The sequence below is a fragment of the Lathyrus oleraceus genome, chromosome 1 (assembly GCF_024323335.1).
Source record: "Lathyrus oleraceus cultivar Zhongwan6 chromosome 1, CAAS_Psat_ZW6_1.0, whole genome shotgun sequence".
NCBI lineage: Eukaryota > Viridiplantae > Streptophyta > Magnoliopsida > Fabales > Fabaceae > Lathyrus > Lathyrus oleraceus.
Window position 1 is genome coordinate 438,047,211 of NC_066579.1, and position 25,289 is coordinate 438,072,499.

General features: G+C 33.5%; 3 protein-coding genes across 3 annotated transcripts; all 3 read left to right on the top strand.

Moving 5' to 3' along the window:
• The first annotated feature begins 8,485 nt into the window (after positions 1-8,485).
• LOC127080892 (homeobox-leucine zipper protein ATHB-15) lies at positions 8,486-10,191 on the top strand. The gene is made up of 4 exons (XM_051021184.1): positions 8,486-8,928; positions 9,005-9,164; positions 9,789-9,874; positions 10,032-10,191. The coding sequence occupies exons 1-4, from the start codon at positions 8,711-8,713 to the stop codon at positions 10,174-10,176; spliced, it is 609 nt and encodes a 202-aa protein (XP_050877141.1). The 5' UTR covers positions 8,486-8,710; the 3' UTR covers positions 10,177-10,191.
• Positions 10,192-10,217: 26 nt separating this feature from the next.
• LOC127115168 (uncharacterized) lies at positions 10,218-11,392 on the top strand (the record flags this gene model as incomplete). Its single annotated transcript, XM_051046773.1, has 3 exons — positions 10,218-10,355; positions 10,809-10,948; positions 11,095-11,392. Coding segments are annotated over 3 exons (414 nt in total), but the record flags the coding sequence as incomplete, so codon positions are not given.
• A 343-nt stretch (positions 11,393-11,735) lies between these two features.
• LOC127115169 (polyadenylate-binding protein RBP47) lies at positions 11,736-12,814 on the top strand. Its single transcript, XM_051046774.1, has 5 exons — positions 11,736-11,754; positions 11,905-11,990; positions 12,067-12,197; positions 12,298-12,394; positions 12,571-12,814. Exons 1-5 carry the CDS (start codon positions 11,736-11,738, stop codon positions 12,712-12,714), a joined length of 477 nt encoding a protein of 158 aa, XP_050902731.1. The 3' UTR covers positions 12,715-12,814.
• The last annotated feature ends 12,475 nt before the right edge of the window (positions 12,815-25,289 follow it).

A 25,289-nucleotide genomic window follows, 5' to 3' on the forward strand; every position in this document is an offset into this window, starting at 1 on the left:
ATACTGAAAATATATTATTCTCTTTCTTACAACAATTTAGTCAAATGAATATACCTTAAGTGTTCAATATGTTAAAGAATTTTTTGTTTAATATATGATATTTACTGCAAAAATATATTACCTGCACATTTTTCTGCACATTTTAAGTTATATATATATATATTTTTATATTCTTAAAAAATATGATTAAAGATTTTCTTTGAAACTTTTAAAAATATGCTAAAAACACATCAAATTTTTGTATGAGTGTCATTTTTGAATTACAAAAATATGAGGTATCACGTATAATTTTAGAAGTGCCGGACAAAATTCTCGAAGAATTTCTCCACTATTTTTGGATTTCGGGCATGACTAGAACTTGGTTGTGATTCATTTACCATGCTATAAAATATCATAAATTAATATTAAATTCATCATAGAATAAGAACTTAACCCAATAGTTATTTTTTTTTTTCATTATTTTTTCCTTTTAATTTATAGTTAGTTAATTAGAATACTTTCTTTTTGAAAAAATATCCAACTATAGTCATTGACTATAGTTAGTTAATTACAATACGTATGTGTTTTTCCGGGAAATATGGGCATATAGATCATTGACTATATCTAAGTCATATATTCTAAACTTGTGCCATTTTATAAATAAATAAATAAATACTTCAAACAGTTTTCAAACAATTTTCATTGAAGTATTATGATCTCTGAACAACAATATTTTTTAGTATATAAATAGTATAACCAACTTGGTTTGATTATTGTACGCATTACTTTCCTAAAAAAATATATTCTAGCGAGACATTTCTATAATCAGTCACTGAACACCACGATTAATATTCTTGACAGTAATATAAATTTTATATTCTAATATACTTTTGTTTTTTTTATATAATTTAACCTTGATGTCCATATATTATATTACATGAAGTGACGTTTTTGCAATTTAATTGCCACATTTAGTCTGAACGTTGACCAAAAAGAAAGGATAAAATGCTAACAATTTTAAACCCAAACTGTTATGAGTCTTTTATTTATCTTTTTTGTTAACATTATGAGTCATTGATTGAATGAAATAGGGGTTAAAAATTTTAAAACTGCTTAATTATTATATTATTATAATTTTATTATTTGTTATGAAATTAATAAAACGTAATATAATAGAAAAGTAGAAAAAATGAGAGAAAGATAATAATAGAGTATAATGAGTGATTCAAATATAAAATTAATTATATTTATATGAGATATATAATAAATAAAGAATTAATATGAAATCTTTTTAATGATGAACATCCATAATCATGTCATTTATAACATTCTTCTTGGATGTCCACAAAAGATATACATCGTTAAAATCTTATTAGAAAAAATCAATGAGAAAAATTCTAGTGAAGAAAAAAATATAAAACATTCTTTGTGAGGAAATCATCTTGTTACTAATCAATACACATTATTACAAATAAGAAAGAAAATTATAGGGAGACAATCATCCATTATATATAACAGTCTCCCTTAGATGTTTGTTCAAGATATGTCTCGTTAAAATCTTACTAGAAAAAATTCAGTGGAAACAAATCTAGTGAAAGAAAAAGACTACAATATCCTTTTAAGAAAAATGACTCCCCCAGCAGAACGAATTCATTTCGCCCCCTCAGTTGAACGATCATTTCTTTGACAATGAAGATCAATCTTTTGTACTAGTTGGTTAAAAGTTCCACTAGAGAGTGTCTTTGTCAAAAGGTTTGTGAGATTATCACATGAGCAAATTTGTTGGAGCTTATATCATCATTTTTCTAAAGATCATGAGTGAAAAAGAACTTTGGGGAAATGTGTTTTGTTCGATCTCCTTTAATATAACCATATTTTAATTAAGCAATGCATGCAATATTATCTTATGGTGGTTGTATTTCTTTTTCTAGAAGTCAAACCGCGAGTCTTTTGTGTGTATTGAATTTGGGATCTCAACCAAATGTATTCCCAACTTGCCTCATGTAGTTCTAAACATTTCGTCATAATTAAATGAAGTTTCTGCTCTGATTTGTTTCGCAGGTCTCCATGAAATAGTTGTATCATCATAAGTAAACAAACAATTTGTGATGTCCACCATTATGAGGATCTGACAAGTAATTTAATTATGCAAAACGTGTTAATTATAATTTGGATACTTTGGAATGAAGCAAACTCATGTCCATTTATCCTTAAGATAATGAAGTATATATGTGACTTCGTTTAAATATCTTTTGTAGGTGATGAATTATATCTTGCTAATAGAGTTATAGAAATTAACGTATAATGGTGTGTATAATTATCAAGATTCATTAGTGGTTGAATTACACAAGGATATGATACTTCAGGATCAATTAGTTTTTCATCCTCTTCTCGAGGTCTAAAAGAATCGTCTGTACATCTCATGATCTAACATCATAGAGGTAGACAACATACGAGATTTGTCCATATAAGAACATTTTAATATTTTTTCTATATACAGGATTTTCCCATCTAGAAACATTTTAACATTTTTTCTATATAACCTTCTTGGTGTAAAAAAGTAAGCATATTGAGACTAAGTTTCATTTTCTGAGAAGTCATGTTCATAATGGAGTGCTAGAAGTTATAAATTGTAGCACTCAAAGTACCTGGCAGATGTTCTAACGAAAACAATCAAGATTAATCAATTACTCCACATGAGGGATGGAATTGACGTTGTTAATTTTGATTAGCTTAATAGAAATTAAGGAATGGTGTTAGAAGTAATTAAATCTCATCATTAGTAGTATTTGTCTTGTTAAGCTTAACCTAGTTAGTGTAGGTTAGCATTGTTTCTATTATCATATAGATCGTACTTATAAAATTTCACATCAATCAAAAATTATTTGATGTGTTAAGAGAATTATAAAAATTAACGATTTTCATAAAGTTTTGTAAGACGTTACTTTTTATGTATCTCGTTGACAAGATATGTAATAGAAAAGTAGAGACGAAGACGAAAAAAAGAAGAGTATAGTTTAGTATATTATTCTCATTCTAAGTGAGTCATTCAAATACAAAAAGTCATATTTACATGACATATATAATAAATAAAAAATCAATATGAAACCTCGTAATTGATCACCATCCATAATCATGCAATTTATAACAATCAATTAATCTCTCTCTCTCTCTCTCTATCTATCTATCTATCTATCTATCTATCTATCTATCTATCTATCTATCTATCTATCTATATATATATATATATATATATATATATATATATATATATATATATATATATATATATATATATATAAAAGTTAAAATTCAATTAAATATGAATTTAATCCACTTAATCAATATAATATATTTTTGTTTCAGTATTAGCTACAAATTTTTTGATAATATAATATTTTTCAAAACACTCAAATCATTTTTATTTTTTCGATATTAAAATTTTTAATATAAATTTAAATTTCACTAATTTGTTAATTATAATTTTATGTTTTTTAAATTATTCTATTTAATATTGTGAAGCTAAATAATTGATAATTTATCGTCTAATTTATATTTTTAAATACTATATTTTTTACGAAAGATAATTTTAAACAATTATTTATCAAATATTTTATGAAATATCCATTAGTGAACTATTGATTATAATATATTTTTTGTAGCTTTCAACTGATTTTCGATTGACATGTTACATAATTTTTTATTGATATTAAATTTTATATACATGATCTATATGATAATAACTTTCAATTCAATGGTTAATTTTGTTATGCGAATATGTGGTAAAGAGTTATCGAAAATGTCATGTTATTAAGTTTGACACCTTTGTGTCATTTGATCCTGATTTTATATATATATATATATATATATATATATATATATATATATATATATATATATATATATATATATATATATATATATATATATATATATATATATATATATATATATATATATATATATATATATATATATAATCATTATTATTATTATAAGAAAAATAAGTAGAAAATTCCATCTTAAGAGGCAATTTCCAGTGAACGAGGCGATTCCCGATGAGCCTTTATTGGTAAATTTTTAGGGTTTTCAACCGTTGAATAACTCACTGATATGGTTTAAACTCCTAATCTTCAAATTAGGGACCAAATCTGGGAGTGTGCAGCGTTTAAAACAAGAATATAACATAGGATTTCTATGTAAAATGGGATGTGGTTGCGGTCGGCCGAAGAAATTGGTGTTAACAACACTTCCAGCGATGTTAAGAGTATTCACACCACCGTCTAATGCTTGACTGAAAGGAGTAAGTAAGAACTTTTCTGGAGATAGAACAATCAAAAGCACGAAAGGAAAGCATACGGAAACAACGACACTAGATTCAATAATTGAGGAACAAAAAGAAAAACCAAGAGAAGAGGAACAAGAATCAGAACTAGATACGCCATGGGTGGATATCATTAAAGGTAACCATTTAGCTTCTAATGGAATTGAAATTGAATATATTTCACCAATGATTATAGATGGGAAAATCGAAGTGATTATCAATGAACAAGATATCGCATATGAGATGATATATTGGGAACATGAGTTGGTTATGTATGCATTGGTACAAGAGCTATCAATGAATGCAATAAAGAAGTTTATGGTGAATATGTGGAATTTTGTAGCTTTGCCTGAATTGTATTACAATGATGAAGGGTACCTCATCATTAGGACCTGATAAAAAAGTATTAGGCATGAGGTTTTGATGCAAAGCCCAAATATAATATAATGGAAACCTATGTTCCTACATGAATGGACACCAAAATTTAAGATGACCTGCTACGAGTTCTACCTATCTGAGTTATTTTCCCACATCTGCCAATAGTTTTTTTGGGGAGAGAAAAACATTGGATAAAATAGGTACTTTAGGAAAACATTTAATGACAGATGAATGCACAACTAAAAAGCTAAGAGTATCATATGCTTGAGTCCTTATTGAGGTTGATGTCATAACTGAGTTGAAAAATTACATCACCATAAGGGATCATAAGTGGAATAAACTGAATCAAGAAGGTGAATATGAATGGAAACTGACTTATTGTAAGAGTTATAAAAGGTAGGAGAAAAATGCAAAGAAAAAAGACAAGAAGTGAAGAAGATATGGACAACAAAAACTAGCAGGATGCCTGAACAATAAGCTGAAAAAAAACCAATAAAACTAGAAGGTGAACTGCAGGAAGTAGGAAGAAACAAATGGAAAGTAGTGGGATCCTCCAACAAAAAATAGAGGGAAAGATATATGGATATAAGGCACATCTAAGGGAAAAGAAGAAATAGTATTGGGATGTAAAAATGGGCTTGAGGTTCTAGGGATGGAAAGCTCAATAAACTCATATGCTAAAGTACCATGGTGTTATCTTCAAACGTAAGAGGCCTAAATAAAAGAGCAAGACATATTGAGATAGGGGCTCATATCAATAAACTCCATATGTCATGTGCTGCTTTAGTAGGAACTTCAGTAAAAAGAAATAATGCTAGTGCTATTAGAAAAAAATTTAAACAACGTTCTCACTGGATAATGGAGTTGGCTTGATAATTACAATAATCACCCAAATGGAAGAGTATGGGTTATGTGGGAAACTGCAAAAATGGACATCAAATTTAGAGTGAGTTTATATTAATACCTACATTATAAAGTCTTTACCACATATGGGAAACAATCTCGCTGGATAACTATGATATATGCATAGAACCAATTAAAATAGAGAAACGATTTGTGGAGAGTTATCAATTAGATTGCTACTACTGTCCAAGGGCCTTGGATGGTGATTGGAGATTTAAACAACGTTCTACAAATAAATGATAAAATAGTAGGAAACCTTATCCAATAAGTTGAAGTGAAATATCGAGAAGAAATGATGGAAGATGTAGGCTTGTATGAACATGAAACTAAACGAGAATGTTATACTAGGTCAAACATGCATCTAAATGGAACAATATGCTATCCAATTGAAAGAGAAATCTGCAATAGAGAGTTTTTTATTGAATTTAAAAACTATGACATAGAAATTCTGCCGACACATATTCCTGATCATAACCCTCTCAAGGTTAATCGGTTGGGACATACAGCCGAAATAAAAAGATCAAATTCCTTCAAATTTTTGTTGTCTTGGAAGAGGCGTTGGCTTCAAGTCATATTTTGGACCATCTAAATCAAATAGAGAGGTTGAAGAGATAGTTGTTGTATAGGTGTGGGAGGTAAGGGAATATGGATCCATGAGGAGAGGGGGAGTTTGTTGCATTAGGTGTGGGAGACTGTCCATAAGGATCAAGGGGAGCGAGAGAGGTTGGCCGAGGAGAAGCGAAAGAAGTCGAAGGAGGAAGAGCTTCAGAGGATGCCCTAGAGGTGTACCCACGATGTGCTTAAGGTATAAGTATAAGTAAAAAAAAGTTGTGTTGTATGTTGGTGTTTTTATTATTTGCATATTAGAATTTTTGTTTTGTATTTCTATTGTTTTTATGATGCAGAAATTGAACTCATTGGGTCTACTCAACCAAAAAATTTCAAATGCTCAGTTGTGCATTCATGATAAAGTTATGGGTGATACACGCACGAAAGAAAATTATTTTTCCCACCAGAAAAATATTGAAACAACACCACCACAACTAGGTAACACTAAGAGACTTTCAATGACATTAGATAGTATTCCAGACATCTTCTATAATATTAAATTAAGTCATGATCCAAATCATTTTTTTTTACTTCCTAATACTTTTGTTATAGATTTTTGAAGGGGGATGAATGACTAGACAATACCATATTACAATTGTGGTACTCGTAAGTATAATTTTTACGTTGATTTCTATTTATATTCATATGTTCTCGTTCTTTAACATAAACATTTAACTCTTGCAGGTTCTCGCGTGAGATGTGTTTTGAAAGAAATCTAATAAAGTATGGTTTCATAGATTCATCACACATTAGCCCTCATGGTGGTATGGTACCAAACAATATCACGATTTACGTACAAAAGAAGTTGTTGAACAAGAACAACAAATATTATTTAGCCCCATTTTTCTTCTCGTAAGTATTAATTTGTGTTTTGGTTTATAAATAAATTTTATATATATTATTAACTATTCTGAATGTTTATGCAATAATCATTAGAAAATAATAATTATATGTCCGAAGAAAAATGTTGTAGTTATAGTTTGTTCGTTCCACAATGAACTTTAGGAAGTTATGATTAACACTTTGAGTGTGTAAGTCGTATTATTTTTAATATTCACATTTTACCTTTAGTTTTGAATAGTTTTTACTCATGTTTAATTTTAATTAACATGTGTAGAGCGGTTGAGAGATACAATAAAATCAAACGTAATTTACTTGGTAAAAAGCCAAGGTTCTATTACCCAAAATTAAGTATACTTTTGCTTTTGACATTCTTTTATTTATGTGTATTAGTGATATAAATATATGAATTTTTTTATAATGGCACTACGCCAAAAATGACTTTTAACAGCGCATCTTAGACAGCGCTTTTAAAAGAAAGCGCTGTCTAAGGTTAAAATTAAAATAAAACACGGAAAATGTTCCAAAAAAATAATGAAAGCGCTGTCTAAGGGGGGGTCTTAGACAGCGCTTTCTAAAAGCGCTGTCTAAGACCCCCCCTTAGACAGCGCTTTTAGAAAGCGCTTTTAAATATAGACCTTAGTCAGCGCTTTTGATAAAGCGCTGTCTAAAGTCTTTAAATTAAAAAAAAAAATTAAAACCAAAAGCGCTGTCTAAGGGGGTTAGAAAGCGCTTTTGGAAACTCTTGGGTTTTTCAATGAACCCTCGTCTCTCTCACAAAACCGCTCAAACACCGCCTCTCAGACCTCTCTCTCGCGTACTTTCTACCTCAAAGTCGCTCATCAACGAACCCTCTCACGCTCTCAAACTCAAAGAATCACTCTCTCTCAACTCTCACGATATCTCCATTAACAAGCAAGTGAAAAGGATAAAAGGAAAAAAGGAGAAGCTCTTACAAAGTGTCACGGCGGTGGTGAAAGGCGTGAAGAAGCTGGCCTCCCAATCCAGGTAATCGATTTTGGGATTTTAGGGTTTTGTTTGAGATTTTCCGCCTCCGATTTTCTGTTGTTGATTCCTCCTCTCTTACTGATTTTCTCTCTCTATTTATCTCCCAGCTTAGGGTTTCGAATTGGTGCCCTTGTGTTCAAAAGCGTATCTCTGCAAAATCCTCTTTGATGTTCTCTGCTAACAATGGACGGCGAAGAAGAAGATGAACAAGTGATAGCTGAAGAAGTTGAAGCCATGAAATCCGTTTATGAAAACGATTGTACCATTCTCAATTCCATTCCTCCTCACTTCCATTTATCCCTCAAACCCAGAACCGCTGATGTTTCTTCTCACCAGGATCCCAATTTTTCTTCAAACCCCTAATTTCATTTTTTTTTAACTTTTCATAATTCTAATTCAATTATTCATTAATTAATCCCCATTTTTTAAAATAAATGCTTTTCCATCATCATTCATTTCTCTGAAACCCTATAATGATCCATAACAACCAACAACAACAACTGTCACAGACAATCTCTGAACACCATCTCTTTTAAGTTTACACCATTACTCATCATCATCATTCTCTTTGTAGTTCTCTTTTTTACTTTTATCTCTCTTCTCTTACATGTGTAAATCTCTCTCAACAACCTCACTGCCGAACAGAATTCGTTCAGTTTCAAAGGTAGGATGATGGCGGTGACTTCAGCTTGCAAAGACGGAAGCAAAATAGCAATGGACAACGGTAAATACGTACGCTACACGCCGGAGCAAGTCGAAGCGCTTGAGCGGCTCTACCATGAATGTCCCAAACCTACTTCGCTCCGTCGTCAACAGCTTATCAGAGAGTGTCCTATTCTTTCTCACATTGAGCCTAAACAGATCAAAGTCTGGTTCCAGAATCGAAGGTGTTTGTTGAGGATATACTGTTTGATGAAATGTGTTAATCAAAGTTTTGTTGGTTAATTGATTTTTGCTTTGCAGGTGTAGAGAGAAGCAGAGGAAAGAAGCTGGATGGTTGCAAGCGGTGAATAGAAAGTTGACGGCCATGAATAAGTTGCTTATGGAGGAAAATGATCGGTTGCAGAAACAAGTTTCACATCTTGTGTATGAGAATAGTGTTTTCAGACAACATACACCAAATGTAATTTTCTTAATATTCTTATCCTGTTCCATCAAACATATTTTACTATGTTCGGTTAGGTATTTTTCTAACTCCTTGAGTTGAGATCAAAAGTTCGGTAATTTTTTTAAAAAGTTTTTTAAAGTTTGGGTATATTATGTCAGTTGAGTATGTTCAAGTGTCCTAAAATCATTTTCAAGGTTTTAAAGAACCACCGCCTTGCGGTTGTGTAAAAAGCTTTCGCGATTTCGATAGTTACATGTGTTGTAATAGTGTTTGCGAATTTGTTATTTATCATATAAACAGAAAATAACGGTATCGGTATAGTATCAGGACCTTCCGATACCGCCTTATCGTGACCGTTTTTTGTGTAAAGGCTTTCACGATTTCGATATGTACATGTGTTGTAACAATGATTGCGTTCGCCGTGGTGTGAATTACTCGCAATTTCTTCTTTATCATAAAATTGCAGAATAATAGTATTGGTATGGCTACCTTTCGATACGGTTTTGTGACAGTTTTAAAAAAAACCTTGATCTTTGTTATGGAGGATGGATCTTTAAGAAAAAGAAAATTTTTAGTTTAGATATATTGTTTCATTTCATATGATATGTGAGTTGAGATTCAATTGAATGTTTTGAGCAGGGAGCTATTGCCACGACAGATACAAGTTGTGAGTCAGTGGTAACAAGCGGTCAGCAGCATCCACCAAGGGATGCTAGTCCTGCTGGGTAAGTAAAAAACAAAACTTTGTATTTTGTTTGTACTATACTATACTATATATGATGTGGATAATATTGTTTTTTTATATATGGCTTTGGATACTAGTGGAATGGAATATGGAATATTAGTACTGATGGTGGTTGTGTTGTTGTTTTCGATCTGCAGACTTTTGTCCATTGCAGAGGAGACTTTAGCAGAGTTTCTATCAAAGGCTACTGGAACTGCTGTTGAGTGGGTCCAAATGCCCGGTATGAAGGTTGGTTACTTACCCCTCTGTCTTTTAACTTTTCTCTCTCTTTTTTCACTTTAATGTCTTAATTCATTCCCTTTATTTGCATTAGAAATCAATAGTATCCAAAAGAACCTCCTTCTGTTGCTATTGTGGATTGCAAGGGTTTGGATCAACATAGACAAAAGCATTTATTGAATCATATTCAAACTAAAGCCAACGAGCTTTCCCCTGGATTAATGCTCGTAGCTCTTTGTGAGGTAATCAATCAACTTATTGTTTTATTTATGATGGAGGTGCATTTTTTTTATAGAATAGTATTATTCATAATTTTACTTCATATCTCTATGTTACTGTTTGTAGATAATCTTATATTCTATACTCAGGATTAGAGTCTGTTTGGATTGACGTATCTGAGTTTATTAGGTAAATTTATGGTTACTTTAGGAATTTATAAAAAACTTAAATGAAGAATATCAACCATTGAAAACTGCTTAATCTTGTGAGACTGCAGACTCATTTATTTATGGTCACTTTGTGCATCTTCCTGCTTTTATGTTTCTGTTGTGATACGTAATCTTTTGCTGTATAGTTTTGACTAAAACTTTGGATAGGGATTGAAGTCGTGGAACCTGAAAAATGAATATAGCTCGTCAAATAATGTTTTTTTGTGCAATAATGATTGATAATTGGTTATTCGAATGTATTTGAAGGAAGCTGTAGAGAAACTCTCAGATATGAATCATCCTGATGGTGATTGTCCATTGTGCTTATTCCCATTGGTGACAGAAGAACACCAAAGTGAAACCTTGCCTTTTATGAAGTTAATGTCTTGCTTTCACTGTTTTCACAGGTAGGGTGCCTATTGATTTTATCCTTCTATTCTATTTTCATTATGTTAGATTTTTTTACGACCTTTGTGTCGTTAATTTTTTCTTGGTTTAACATTACATTTTCAATATCTAATTTTCCCTTCCAATTTCTGTTTATAATTGGCAGTGAATGTATCATTAGATGGTGGAATTGGCTTGAGAGTTCTAAACAAACAGGGTCTTCCAAATCAGATAATGCAACGGCTCGTCGTAACAGGGGTATGTGTAATTGTAAAGTTGCATTTGACGATAGACATGTATAAATATAGTTTTCTTCAGTGTGAAATCATTCACTTTTACAAAGTATAGAAGCTTGAAGGACTAATAATCTAATATTCCTTACTGTAAATCCTCTTAAGACATGGTTGGCTCCTAAATAAATTCCAAAATTTTCAAATTTAGTTTGAGTTTTATGATTTAGTTGAAATGTAAGACCAGTATAAACTATTTTCAACTTGTGGTTGTTTCTCAATATCTGTAGAAATTATTGCTTTGGAAGAGAATTGTCATTGATAGATTAAACCAAATAACACTGCTATTCTTATGATTGTTTATTTGAAGTGTACTTGAGCCAAAGAACAACTTGTGGTTTTTTTTTTAATGTTGGTTAAAGTTTGAATATTTACATGTATGATAATTAAATTGTAAGTAACTTGTTGATGCTTAAATATATACACATTAATGGACAACTTCTTTTGCATATTTAACAATTGCTTATCGCAGAATTTTCAATTTCACACAACTTTGTTTCTGCTCCTTGCCCATTTCATGATATATCTACCGTTCGGTATCTAAATGTCAACTTTGTTTATTGTATATATTTCCAAATTCCTTTTTTACGTTTATAACACGAGAGTTACCGCTGGAACGTAGTAAAAGCACGTATTGTGCTTCAAATTAGAAATTAAAATAGCTGACTTTTTTCTATCTTAACTAGCTGTAGTGTTGGCTGGCGGTGGTCACTCTGCTAATGGTGCTGTGGCCCAAGGCTCCCAGTCTGAAGGGGATTCTAACAACACAACTGTGAGTCTGCTTTTGTAGTTCTCGGTATCTTCATATCTACATTTTTTGATATCTCAGTAATGAAAATCTGTTGCAGATATTTGTTAGAGGGCTTGATTCTGAAATCAGCGATGAGGATCTCAGACAACCGTTTTTGCAATATGGCGATGTTGTCTCCGTGAAAATTCCAATCGGTAAAGGATGTGGCTTTGTTCAACTTGCTGACAGGTAACACTTGTGGCATTGCCAATATCATCAGTAGTGTCTTATTTTCGCCTCGCTTGCTATATACGCCACGTTTTAATGCCTTCTGCTCTTTCTGTAACAGAAAGAATGCTGAGGAAGCTATTCAGGGATTGAATGGAACAGTGATCGGGAAGCAGACCGTGCGTCTTTCTTGGGGTCGCAGTCCGGGAAATAAGCATGTGAGTTATATTTTCTTCTTCTACGAACTCAATTTATTCGTAATCGGCCTTTTTTATTATAAGCATTACAGGCATGATCAATGCATCTATGTATTCCGCCGTTACTGATAGTTTGTTATTTATTTTCTATTATGAATTGAAATAGTTCTCTAATTTAATTTGTTGGAATCTGACAGTGGAGGAATAATGATTCGAATGGAAACCATTATGGCGGGCAAGGTTACGGTGGTCACGGATACGGAGGCCATGGATATGCTGCTAGACAGAATCAGGATATAGCGATGCAACAACCTGCAGCTGCAATTCAAGGGGCTTCGTAACGGCCATAGCGCGTTGCGTCGCGGCTGGTATTGAAATAGGATGAACTTTATTGCTCTGATAAGTGAACTGTAGTGTTATTTTTGAATTTGTAGCTGGGTTGGATATGCAAATGTTGATATATTGTCAGCTGTATTTGTCGTCACCATACTATCATGATAAAGCTCAATGTTTGTTCATAAATTTGTGTAATTAATGTGTACATTTGTAGTATATGTTATGACTTGTAAATGTGTACATAAATTTGTATATATTTTGATACATTTAAGGCAAAATTGGTTTGAATTGGTATATATATATATATATATTTGTTAGCCAAAAATTGGTAGAAAAAAGGCCAAAATGGCATATATATAATGTGATAATTGTCTGTCAAAATCTGGTTGAAAACAGGTAGAAATTCTGGTTTATAAACCTGGAAAAAATGTGGTTTAAAACAAAAGTTTCAAAAAATTTCGTATACCTTAGACAGCTCTTTTGTAAAAAGCGCTGTCTAAGGGGGGGATTAGAAAGCGCTTTAGGCAAAAGCGCTGTCTAAGGGGGGGCTTAGACAGCGCTTTTTGAAAAGCGCTGTCTAAGGTATACCTAAAAAAATTAAAATAGGAGGGTATTAGAAAGCGCTTTTGGCCAAAGCGTTGTCTAAGGGGGTGGGGCTTAGACAGCGCTTTTCAAAAGCGCTGTCTAAGGTATACCTAAAAAATTTAAAATAAGAGGGTCTTATAAAGCGCTTTTGGCCAAAGCGCTGTCTAAGGGGGGGGCTTAGACAGCGCTTTTAAGATTTAAAAAAGCGCTGTCTAAACCTTTAGCAGCGGAGGTTTAGACAGCGCTTTAAAGCGCTGTCTAAGGCTAAAAAAAGCGCTGTCTAAGGTCTTGTTTGTTGTAGTGTGGCTAAAACAACCCGACAATCATTCTTGTGGATACTATATTATGAAACAAAGGTTTTATATTGACTCTAGAGGCAATACAAATGGATGTACTAAGTATAAGGTATTAGCTTAATCCATATACATGTAATTTATGTATATTTCTTAAGTTAATGTTGTTGTTGTTAACTTATCATAATTTAAATTTTATTATAATTATAGGAGTATAACGACAAATCACCATTCTCACAAGAAGATATAGTTGACATCCGATCACGTTAGAACGATGTCTTCTTATCTTGTTATGAACCTCAAAAAATAGTTTTTCTTAGTTTTTATATATATATATCCTCTGTCTTCACACATCTATTACATTAGACACATTGCGCAAAACTTCATACGTGAGATTAAAGACAAGGAACTACTTAAAATAGTTGTTAACATGGGTTATGCATTGATAGAGGTGAAATTTAACTACTATCGGGGGGAAATCCGAAGAATAAACAGTGACGCTTTATCATGGATAGACAACATCCCTCGGGAGAAGTGGGCATGGGCATTTGACGGAGGCAAATGCTGGGGTCACCTGACAACTAATCTGGCAGAAGCAATGAACTCCGTACTCAAAGAAACCTGAAACCTTCCAATCACTGCATTGGTCAAATCTACGTACTATCAATTAGGATCACTATTTGGTAAAAGAGACCATCAATGGACAAAAATGTTAGCCTCTATGCAAGTTTTCACTGATAACTGCAACAAGGGGATGGCTGAGGAAGTCAGTAAAGCTAACACACATAACATCGTACAATTTGATCGCGAGAGATTCTATTTCATGGTCCAAGAGAAGATTAATCAGAATGATGGTCGACCAACTGGTACATTCATCGTTGATCTTAGGAAATAACACCACAATTGTGGAAAATTTCAGGCATATCACTTACCTTGCTCCCATGTAATCGCAGCATGTTGGAGTATACGTCAGGACTACTTCATTCACATACCAGACGTGTTCAAAATTCTTAACATCTTCAAGGTCTATAAGGAGAGTTTCCTAGGACTTCCCCACGAGGAGAATTTGCCATAATATGAAGGATTTACTCTTTACCACAATGACTTTATGAGAAGGAGGAAGAAAGGGCACCCAAACAGCACCCGGATTAGAACCGAGATGGACAATGTTGAAAAGGAAAAGAGAAGGTGTGGAATCTACCATGAAATAGGATACATGCGTAGGAAATGTCCAAATGTTGCAGGCCCCTCTAGATGATTATGTTTTTTATTATTAACTATTATGCATGTACTATATATCAACCATTGTGTATTAATAATGTCTTTTGGAAACAAACATTATGAAATACATTTGATAATCAAAGGCTTCTGGTTACAAAGTACAATCACATCAACTAAAATTCTTAGAGGTTATTAAAAAACTAATCAACAACAACAACCAACACAAGTGGACCTTCAACTCCTCTGTTAACTTCACCACTATGTGCCGAAAACATACACTAAACATCTTCATCATTTTCTATACGATCCAGGTAATACATGTACGTACCATCGAGGCTTGCATCAGTCAACGTTATGTATGGACAACGATACTCTATTTTTCTCATCTTCATACGACGCCCTCCCAACTGTCGAAAGCCAGTGTGGATGGCTGCAATCAGTGTTCTGAAATTCCATTGCGGATCGAGGCAAACACTGATTTTTTCACCTTGTCCATAAAATACAAGACCCCAAACAGACATTCTTACCAAAATAATGGATTTTGTGATCAGAATTACATTTCTACAAGTTTTGCTATTTATAGAAAATTAATACATGAATACTCGCCCAATCATTGGCCGAGCCAATACAAACACAAAGCAATTGCTCGGTCAATGAAAGTCATTGGTAATAACCATATTATTTAAAAACAATATTAATTCATTAGCTTTATGAAATTAATTTTTAAAAAAACAAAAAAAATAACACTTCATTCACTCGGCCATCCATTGGCCGAGTTCATGCATGGGGAAAATTTTATGTTACTACTCGTCCAATCAATGAGCGAGTCAATGCAGATACGTTTCGTCCTTCACCAACTCGTCCTTTGAATGATCGAGTCTTAAAAATATTGTGGGGCATTCTAGATTTTTTTTAAAACGAGGTATATTGAGAATATTATTTCAAAAAAGGGGCACTGTGATAAAAAAAAATTCATAGAATAAAAATTTAATCCAATAATTTATCTTTTTTCTTTATTTTTTTCCTTTTAATTTATAGTTAGTTAATTAGAATACTTTCTTTTTGAAAAATATCCAACTAGTGCAAGTGGCTACAATATGAATGAACTTAATTGGCTAGGATGTGTTTTTCCGGGAAATATGGGCATATAGATCATTGACTATATCTAAGTCATATATTATAAACTTGTGCCATTTTATAAATAAATAAATACATACTTTAAACAGTTTTCAAACAATTTTCATTGAAGTATTACGATCTCTAAACAATAATATATTTTAGTATATAAATAGTATAACCAACTTGGTTTGATTATTGTACGCACTACTTTCTTAAAAATATATATTTTAACGAGACAAACTGAACACCACGATTAATATTCTTGACAGTAATATAAATTTTATATTCTAATATACTTTTTTTTATAGAATTTAACCTTGATGTCCATATATTATATTACATGAAGTATAAAATAATTGGTTGAAGTGACGTTTTTGCAAATTAATTGCCACATTTAGGCTGAGCGTTGACCAAAAAGAAAGGATAAAATGCTCACAATTTTAATCCCAGACTGTTACGAGTCTTTTATTTATTTTTTCTGTTAACAACATTACGAGTCATTAATTGAATGAAATAGGGGATAAAAATTTTAAAACTGCTTAATTCTTATATTATTATATTTTATTATTTGTTATGAAATTAATAAAACGTAATATAATAGAAAAGTAGAGAAAAATGAGAGAAAGAGAATAATAGAGTATATTATATTATTCTCATTCTGGATAAGTATTTAAATACAAAATTAGTTATATTTATATAACATATATAATAAATAAAAAATTAATATAAAATCTTTTTAATGATGAAGAGTCATAATCATGTTATTTATAACATTCGTCTTGGATGTCCATAAAAAATATACCTCGTTTAAATCATATTAGAAAAAATTCAATGAAAAAAATTCTAGTGAAGGACAAAATGTAAAACATTATTTGTGAGAGAATTATCTTGTTACTAATCAATATACAATATTACAAATAAGAAAGAAAATTATAGAGAGACAATCACCCATTATTCACAATTTTAATCTCAGAGACTGTTACGAGTCTTTTATTTATTTTTTCTATTAACAACATTATGAGTCATGGGAGACAATCACCCATTATTCATAACAGTCACTACGCCAAAAACTGGAATAGACAGCGCCCCTTAGAGGGCGCTTTATTACAAAAGCGCACTCTAAAGTGAAGAGAAAAAATAAGGAGCATACTACTGGAATAGACAGCGCACTTTAGAGGGAGCTTTTGTAACAAAGCGCACTCTAAAGTGAAGCGAAAAAATAATGAGGAAATGGAGGGACACCAATAGAGGACGCTTTATTGAAAGCGCCCTCTAAAGGTAACCTTAGAGGGCGCTTTTAAAAAAGCGCTCTCTATGTCCATGTACATTTCCAGTTTAGAAGGCGCTTATGGAAAGCCTTAGAGAGCGTTTTTAGAAGCGCCCTCTTAGGCCCCCTTTAGAGGGCGCTTTTATAACAAAGCGCCCTCTAAAGTGAAGCCAAAAAAAAATAATGAGGAAATGGATGGACACCAATAGAGGGCGCTTTAATGAAAGCGCCCTCTAAGGCTACCCTTAGAGGGGGCTTTTAAAAAAGCGCTCTCTAAGTCCATGTACATTTCTAGTTTAGAAGGCGCTTTTGGAAAGCCTTAGAGAGCGCTTTCAGAAGCGCCCTCTTAGGCCCCCTTTAGAGGGCGCTTTTTTTACAAAAGCGCCCTCTAAGGTCCCCTTTAGTAAACATTAAAATTATAACATATACTGCATGTCTCTTTATTTTCCCTCTCTACAAGCTATTTCGTTTACGTAACTGGGTTTTCTCTCTACTGCGATTACTCTCTACTGCGATTACTCTCGTCCTCCGTTTGTTCTCCCTCCCTCACTGTCGTCATCGCCGTCGCCTTTTTCTACTGCTCCGTTCACGTTCACTGAGTTATCTGCGTCCACCGTCACTGTTCACTTTCTTCTCCATCGTTACCGTCACCTTGAAGGTATTTCTCTTCTCCATCGTTACCGTTCACTTTCTTCATGTGTTTGATTAGGGCATTTTCTAAACTTAGTTTTACATTTTGTGCATTATGTTGATTAATGTTGTTTAGGGCAAACTGAGTTTTTTATTTCTGATTGAAAACTGATATCATTTGAAGTGTGTTTGAGCTTGTGCTTGGAAGTTTGATGATTATGGATGCAAGTTTGTTCATGTTCCAAACACCATAAGTTTGCATTGGTCTTTTATATGCAGTAGGTGTGTGTGAGTTTGTATTCAATAATGATAAAAAAAAAAGAGTTTAGATTGTTGTAACATGAGAGAAATGGAAGGTATATGAATGTGTTTTTTGTGTAGCTTCACGAATATGGTCATTGTCTTACTTGGGTCTTATTGAATCATTTCTATATTACAGATAAAATGGCTAACCAAGACGATACCCATGACGCGAATGGATCACGTAACAATGTTGAAAAAGAAATCAAACGAGGATTGACTGTTATGAAGTCAATCATTCGTGCAAGAGACAAGGGTGTAAAATTTGAAGTACATTGGAGTGCTGAAGACCAACTAATTGAGCCTAACGGTTCAATGTTGGCAAGTTACATTGGTTTCCTTGTTCGACAACATATTCCGATTACATGTGATAATTGGAGAAGTCCGGAATTGAAGGTTGGCAAAGAAAAAATATGGTCCGAGATACAGGTACTTACCATATATTGTTATATGTTTTTTTTTGACTATTTGTTGACCATATATTGTTATAATATTACTTATAATAACACACTCCATGTGTATGTTTTTTAGAGATCCTTTCACATCGATGAAAGCCGGCAAAAATATTGTATTCAATTGGCCGGAAAAAGACTCCGAGAATTTCGATCCTTTTTGTCCAACAAATTTCTCAAGGATGAGGAAGGAAAATTTGTTGAAGCAGAACGGCCAATGAAGTATGCCGAGATTATTTCAGCCGATGAATGGGATAACTTTGTCGCCAAACGAAGAAACGAAAAATTCCATGTAATGTCTATTAATTATGGTATTATACAATTGTTAAGTTACTTGGTTCTAATATGTCTTAAACTTTTTTATCCAGGAAGTAAGCGACAAAAATCGGAAAAGGGCATCAAAACCCGCGTATCCGTACAAAAAAGGGCGTACGGGATATGCACGGTTACAACAAAGAATTGTGAGTATATTCAAATGCTATGAGCTTATACATTGTCACAATATGTTATAATTGATGATCTTATAATCTAATTCAATGTGTAGCTAGCCGAGGAGAAAAGTGACGCAACATCTCTTCCGGAGCACGTATTATGGAAGGCTGCTCGGGTTGGGAAGGATGGGGCTGTCGTTGAAGCGGTCCAAAATGTTTATGACGAATGTGTAAGTATATGTAACATTATTTCTTTAATTATATCGAAAATTTTGTTAGACATATAATTCATTTTTAATCTCCTCTAATAATATTTCAGGAGACTTTATCCCAAACCTTACCTTCAACCGAGGTCCAGGATTGCAGGAGCGTACTTAGTCGAGTACTAAATGTTCCTGAGTATTCCGGTCGTGTGAGGGGTAAGGGTTTTGGTGTGACTCCGTCGTCATTTTATTAAAAACCAAAAACAAAAAATCCTACCAACAAAGAGGTGATGGAGACCTTGGCGGAGTTAAGGGCACAAGTACTCCAACTGCAAAACGAGAATGCAAGGTATAGAGAGGAAAGGTGCGCTTCCGAGGCAAAAGATACTAGTGACCGAGCTAGTATCAATTGTCAACCGAAATTTCCCGAGGTAATTATATATGTTATTATGAAATTAAAATAGCACTTTTTTACTTGACACATATACACGTTAACAATAACATTTATTATTGGTTTAGGGCATTTCACCTTGTCAGCTGTATCTATCGTCACCAACTTATCGCATAGTTGGCAAGGGAAAAGTGCACAATACTTCGGGTGAATTACTTCACCATAATCCCCTCCCGGTGGGATATATGAAAGTTTCGGTTGACCTTGTATTAGATACGGACGCCCTTCTACCATTACCTGACGTTGTTTCAGAGACAACGTTGATGCGAGATGCAGTCGGATCCTTTGTTGGTTGGCCGTCAGATCTAATTTTCCCAGATGCCGAGGTATATATGTTCTAAATGATTATAAATATTTAGTATTCACATTTCAATTCAGCTACAATTATGATATTTAATCAATCCTTATTACATGGTAATGTTAGACTCCTACAAGACCCACACATAAAGCTGGTAAAGGGATTTCAAGACGCATCGAGTCGGTTGCATCTCAAAAAGAGGTACAAATATATATACCCATTTAATTATATACGCAACGATTCTGTTGCATCACAAAAAGTCATGATTTATTTTATATGAATTTTTAGGTTCCCGGTCGAAAGTTGAAAAGCGCTGGTAAGGATATTCCAACGACGTCCGGGACAAAATCTCAAATTATGATGCGTCTTGAGAAAATGGTGGAAGAGTCCGATATTATGCACGGGGCCATTCGTAGTATAGATTTTGATGAAGGTGTTTTCGGAATTGCTCATTTTGAAATAATTGCAAAGGAGGACATGCAACAACTTTTTGAACACGACGAATTGGGCATCGCTGTCATTCATACATACATATGGTACTCCGATCAATCTATAATTTACTTAGTTGAACAATTTATTTACACATTTCAATGAGTAGTCTAATGTTTATTATGTTTCTATTTAAGGTATATGTATGTAACATTGATGCGGGGAACTGAATTGTGTAACCGTTTCAATTTTATTGCTGCTTCCCGTATCAACGCAACGTTAATAACGAAAAATCCAACATCCGTAAAGAATGATCTAGTCGATAGATTCATGGCGGTCGGTGATAATACTACACCCAGTTTGTATTTTTTACCGTTTAATTCTGGCAACGGGTTAGATTTTCTTTCTAATAATTTCATTCTAATCTATGTATATCTTTTACGTAGAAAATTTTCATTCATCTAAATTTTTGTTTTATTTTACAGTGGTCACTGGGTGTTGGTTGCTATGGATCTTTCGAGACTCATAGTGTATTATCTGGATTCGTTATCGGGTGATTGGAGTAAATATCCGAGTATGAAGAAGACGGTTGACGCGTAAGTGAAATTCCCCTAAATATTCGTGTGTATTTGTATATTTAATTATGTCTGTCAGATTGATCTCAATATACGTTTTTATTTTGTTAGGGCAATACTAAAATTTAGATCGAAAAAGAATTATCGTAATAGGAAGGACATTACCTGGGTCAGAGTTGAGGTATATATTAAGTATCTTATTTTTGCTTAATTATAATAGTGTTTATTTTTTGCTTATAATAGTGTTTGTAAGAAATTAACTATATATATATTGTTTGTTTTTCTGTGTAGTGTCCTCAGCAAAACAATTCGGTCGATTGCGGATTTTTTGTATTGAGATTTATGAGAGATATCATTGCGTTGAATCGTATAGACATCCCAAAAATGGTATGGAATAATAACTTAGGGTTTATTTTAATATTATCGGATATTTCATCTAATTTGTTACTAAATCTTGAATATGTTTTATTCTCTTAATTGTAGTACTTTGACGAATACAAATCTTACTCAAGAGCTCATTTGGATGAAATGAAGGATGAATTGTGTCAATTCATTATTGATCAAAGAATCATATAGCTAGGTTGTATATTGTTGTACATATATGTATGGAATGTTGTTGTTGTATGTTGTTGTTGTATATATATTGTATATTGTTGTTGTACTAGTTTTACTAAATCATGAATATGTTGTTGTATATTGTTGATCAAAGAATCATATATTAATGTTGTATATATGGAGGATTAATGTTGTATATAAATGGATTCATGTTGTATATATCAATGGATTAATGGTGTATAACATTGGATTAAAGGATGAAATCAATATGAATTTTACACTTTTGCAGCATGCGAACAGGTTCCCAATTAAATACCCACTGCTTTTCAAACAAATTTTTTTAAAATAACTAACACTTTAGAGGGCGCTTTCTGCAGGAAGCGCCCTCTAAACACTTTACATTGACAACTTTAGAGGGCGCTTTGTCCAGAAAGCGCCCTCTAAGGTGCTTTACATTGACAACTTTAGAGGGCGCTTTATCCAGAAAGCGCCCTCTAAGGTGGCTCTCTAAGGTGGCTTTACATGACAACTTTAGAGGGCACTTTATCCAGAAAGCGCCCTCTAAGGTGGCCATTTATGGACCACTCCAGAGGGCGCTTTTTTCTGAAAGCGCACTAGAATGTGGCCCTTAAAGGGCCACTTTAGACAGCGCTTTCTCCAGGAAAACAAAGCGCTGTCTTTACCTATGCCAGCGCCACTTTAGAGGGCGCTTAAAAGCGCTGTTATAGGCCAAAATAAGCGCCCTCTTTTCCCTTATTTGGCGTAGTGAGTCTCTCATAGATGTTTGTTCAAGATATGTCTCATTAAAACTTTATTAGAAAAAATTCAGTGAAAAAAAAAACTAATGAATCCTTTTAAGAAAAATCACTCCCCCAGCTGAATGAATTCATTTCGCCCCCTCAGCTGAACGGTCATTTCTTCAACAATGAAGATCAATCTTTTGCACTAGTTGGTTAAAAGTTCCACTAGAGAGTGTCTTTGTGAAAAGGTTTGTAAGATTATCACATGAACAAATTTGTTGGAGCTTATATCACCATTTTTCTAAAGATCATAAGTGAAAAAGAATTTTGGAGAAATGCGTTTTGTTCGATCTCCTTTAATATAACCATATTTTAATTAAGCAATGCATGCAATATTATCTTCATATATGGTGGTTGTATTTCTTTTTCTAGAAGTCAAACCGTGAGTCTTTTGTGTTGAAAATCCACCAAAACCTATGGAGAATTTCAATCAATCTTGATGAACAAGATTGTTATCACCCACACAATAAGAATGAAAAAAAAAGAACAATGGAGAAAGAAATAAAGTAAAGTACGATGAAGGAGAAGAAGAATTAAAGTCTGTAGAGTTTCTCTCTGCCCACAAACTGTGGAGAACTTCTTATTCACTTTGCAACTGTAAAATATTGTGAATTACAATGTTATGAATACTCTATTCACTTCATTACAAGAATAAGGGTTGCTCCCTCTATTTATAGACTTATGTTAACTTGGACCTCAAGTCAAAGCCCAAAATAGCTAACAATTAATAAAATAGGCCTAAGTCGAAAGCCTGTGTGAAGCAATCTGCTTCGACACTTCGACACACTAACATAACTCAAGACACTAGGTGATTCGACACTTCCTTGCTTCTGTCGAGCAACCTGCTTCGACACAAGGAATTACAATTCAACATACCACCTAATTCATTGTGTCTAAGCTATCTACATTTATCATAGCTCTTAGTCTTCTGAACACTTCAATCTGCACTCCCTTAGTCATGATGTTTGTAATCTGATTCTTAGTTCTATAGGGCTCCACATTCATTTTCCCATCTGCTACCTGCTCTCGAAGATAATGGAACCTCATTTCGATGTGCTTGCTTCAACCGTGTGCTATCAGATTCTTCTCCAAATTGATAGCTGGCATATTATTGATCTTCATGGTAATTGTTCCATGACTCTTCCCTGTTATCTCTTCGACCAAATTCACCATCCATGTTGCTTGACATGCACAAAGAGAAGCAGTTATGTATTCTGCTTTGCATGATGATAATGCAACTACTGGCTCTTTTCTCGAACTTCCAGTAATTGGTGCACCACCTAGCATAAACACATAGCCAGTTGTGGATTTTCGATCCTCAACATCACTACACAAACTTAGTATCCCACTAATTTACATTATTTTCCTTCATCAGCTGCAGGAAACAAAATGCCATAGTCGAGAGTTCCTTTTAGATACCTTAGTATCCTTTTCGCCGCTGCTAGATGTGATACATTTGGCTTTTGCATGAACCTACTCACCATACCTACATTGTATGCTAAGTCAGGTATTGTATGAAAAAGGTATAGAAGTGACCCAATAAGTCTTCTATATTGGGTTGGATCGACATCATCTTCATCTGAATCTTTCGACAGTTGTAATCTGGGCTCAGCTAGAGTCGAAGTTAGGTTGCAATCTTGCATCTCAAATATCTTGAGTATTTCTCCTTTATACCTTCTTTGATGTATCATCAAACCTATACCACTCTTGTAGAATTTGATGTCAAGGAAATATAAAATGTCACCCAGATATGACATTTCGAATTCCTTGTTCAAATCACCTTTGAAGTCTTCGATCTCCTTCTTGCAGCTACCTGTTATCAACAGGTCATCGACATAGAGACATAGTATAAGCAATGCTTCTTCTTACATATACTCCATGTTCAGATTTTCACTTCACAAATTCCTTCTCCCTTAAAAAGCCATTTATCTTCTTGTTCTAAGCTCTTGGAGCTTTTTTAAGTCTGCACATGGCTTTATGCAGTTTGTACACCTTTCTTTCTTCGCCTTGTTTCACAAACCCAGCTGGTTGTGCAACATAAACTTCTTCTTCTAAGGGGTCATTCAGGAATGCATATTTCATATCCATTTGACACATCTTCCAGTTCTTCATGTTTGCTAGACCAACAACCAACCTAATTGTTTCGATCCTACCAACAGGTGCAAAAACTTCATCGAAGTCGATTCCTTCTTTCTAAAGAAATCATTTCGCCATAAGTCTCGTCTTGTGTCAAGTCATTTTTCCTTTGGGATTCAACTTCACCTTGTATACCCATTTCACATCGTTTGCCTTCTTGTCTTGGGGAAATTCGACAAGTGACCAAGTGTTGTTGATTTCGATTGACTTCAGTTCTTCGTCCATTGCTTTGATCCATTTCAAATCTTTCAATGACTCAGTTACATTGACTGGTTCGACATCTGCGTAGAAAGCACAATGTACCAACTCACCTTCTTCATTGACCATATCATATGATGTAATCACATATTCTTGCAACCTTGCAGGCATGTGTCTTGTTCTTTGAGGTCTGGTAGGGCCTGCTTCACCTCTGACTTCTTCCTCTTGAACTTCTCTTTCGACTTCACTAGCTGGTTCATCAAAAAAGATTTTCACTGAATCTCTCTTAACATTCTCAGTCCAATCTCACTCCTTAAGCTCATTTATGATCATGTCCCTATTGATCACCACTTGCTTATTCACTAGGTCAAACAACTTGTATCCTCCAGTCGAATGATATCCTATTAGGATCATATGACTCGACTTGTCATCAAGTTTTCTTCTCAACTCATCTGGCACATGCCTATGTGCTATAAATCCAAACACTCCTAGATACTCAAACTAGGCTTGACACTAGACCAGCATTCTTCTGGTGTGATTCCTTCTAGCTTCTTCGTCGGACATCTGTTCATGATATATGTCATAGTTGGCACAACTTCTCCCCCTAATTCTTTGGGTAGATGCTTGTCTTTCAACA

What these genes read in the sequence shown, in the direction of transcription:
- LOC127080892 (XM_051021184.1), top strand. Translation starts at nt 8,711, where the DNA reads ATGATGGCGGTGACTTCAGCTTGCAAAGACGGAAGCAAAATAGCAATG. An exon ending in TCAGACAACATACACCAAAT is followed by an intron (nt 9,165 to 9,788) that starts GTAATTTTCTTA and finishes TGTTTTGAGCAG; the next exon opens with GGAGCTATTGCCACGACAGA. An exon ending in AGGGATGCTAGTCCTGCTGG is followed by an intron (nt 9,875 to 10,031) that starts GTAAGTAAAAAA and finishes TTCGATCTGCAG; the next exon opens with ACTTTTGTCCATTGCAGAGG.
- LOC127115169 (XM_051046774.1), top strand. An exon ending in GGGATTCTAACAACACAACT is followed by an intron (nt 11,991 to 12,066) that starts GTGAGTCTGCTT and finishes AATCTGTTGCAG; the next exon opens with ATATTTGTTAGAGGGCTTGA. An exon ending in GCAGTCCGGGAAATAAGCAT is followed by an intron (nt 12,395 to 12,570) that starts GTGAGTTATATT and finishes GGAATCTGACAG; the next exon opens with TGGAGGAATAATGATTCGAA.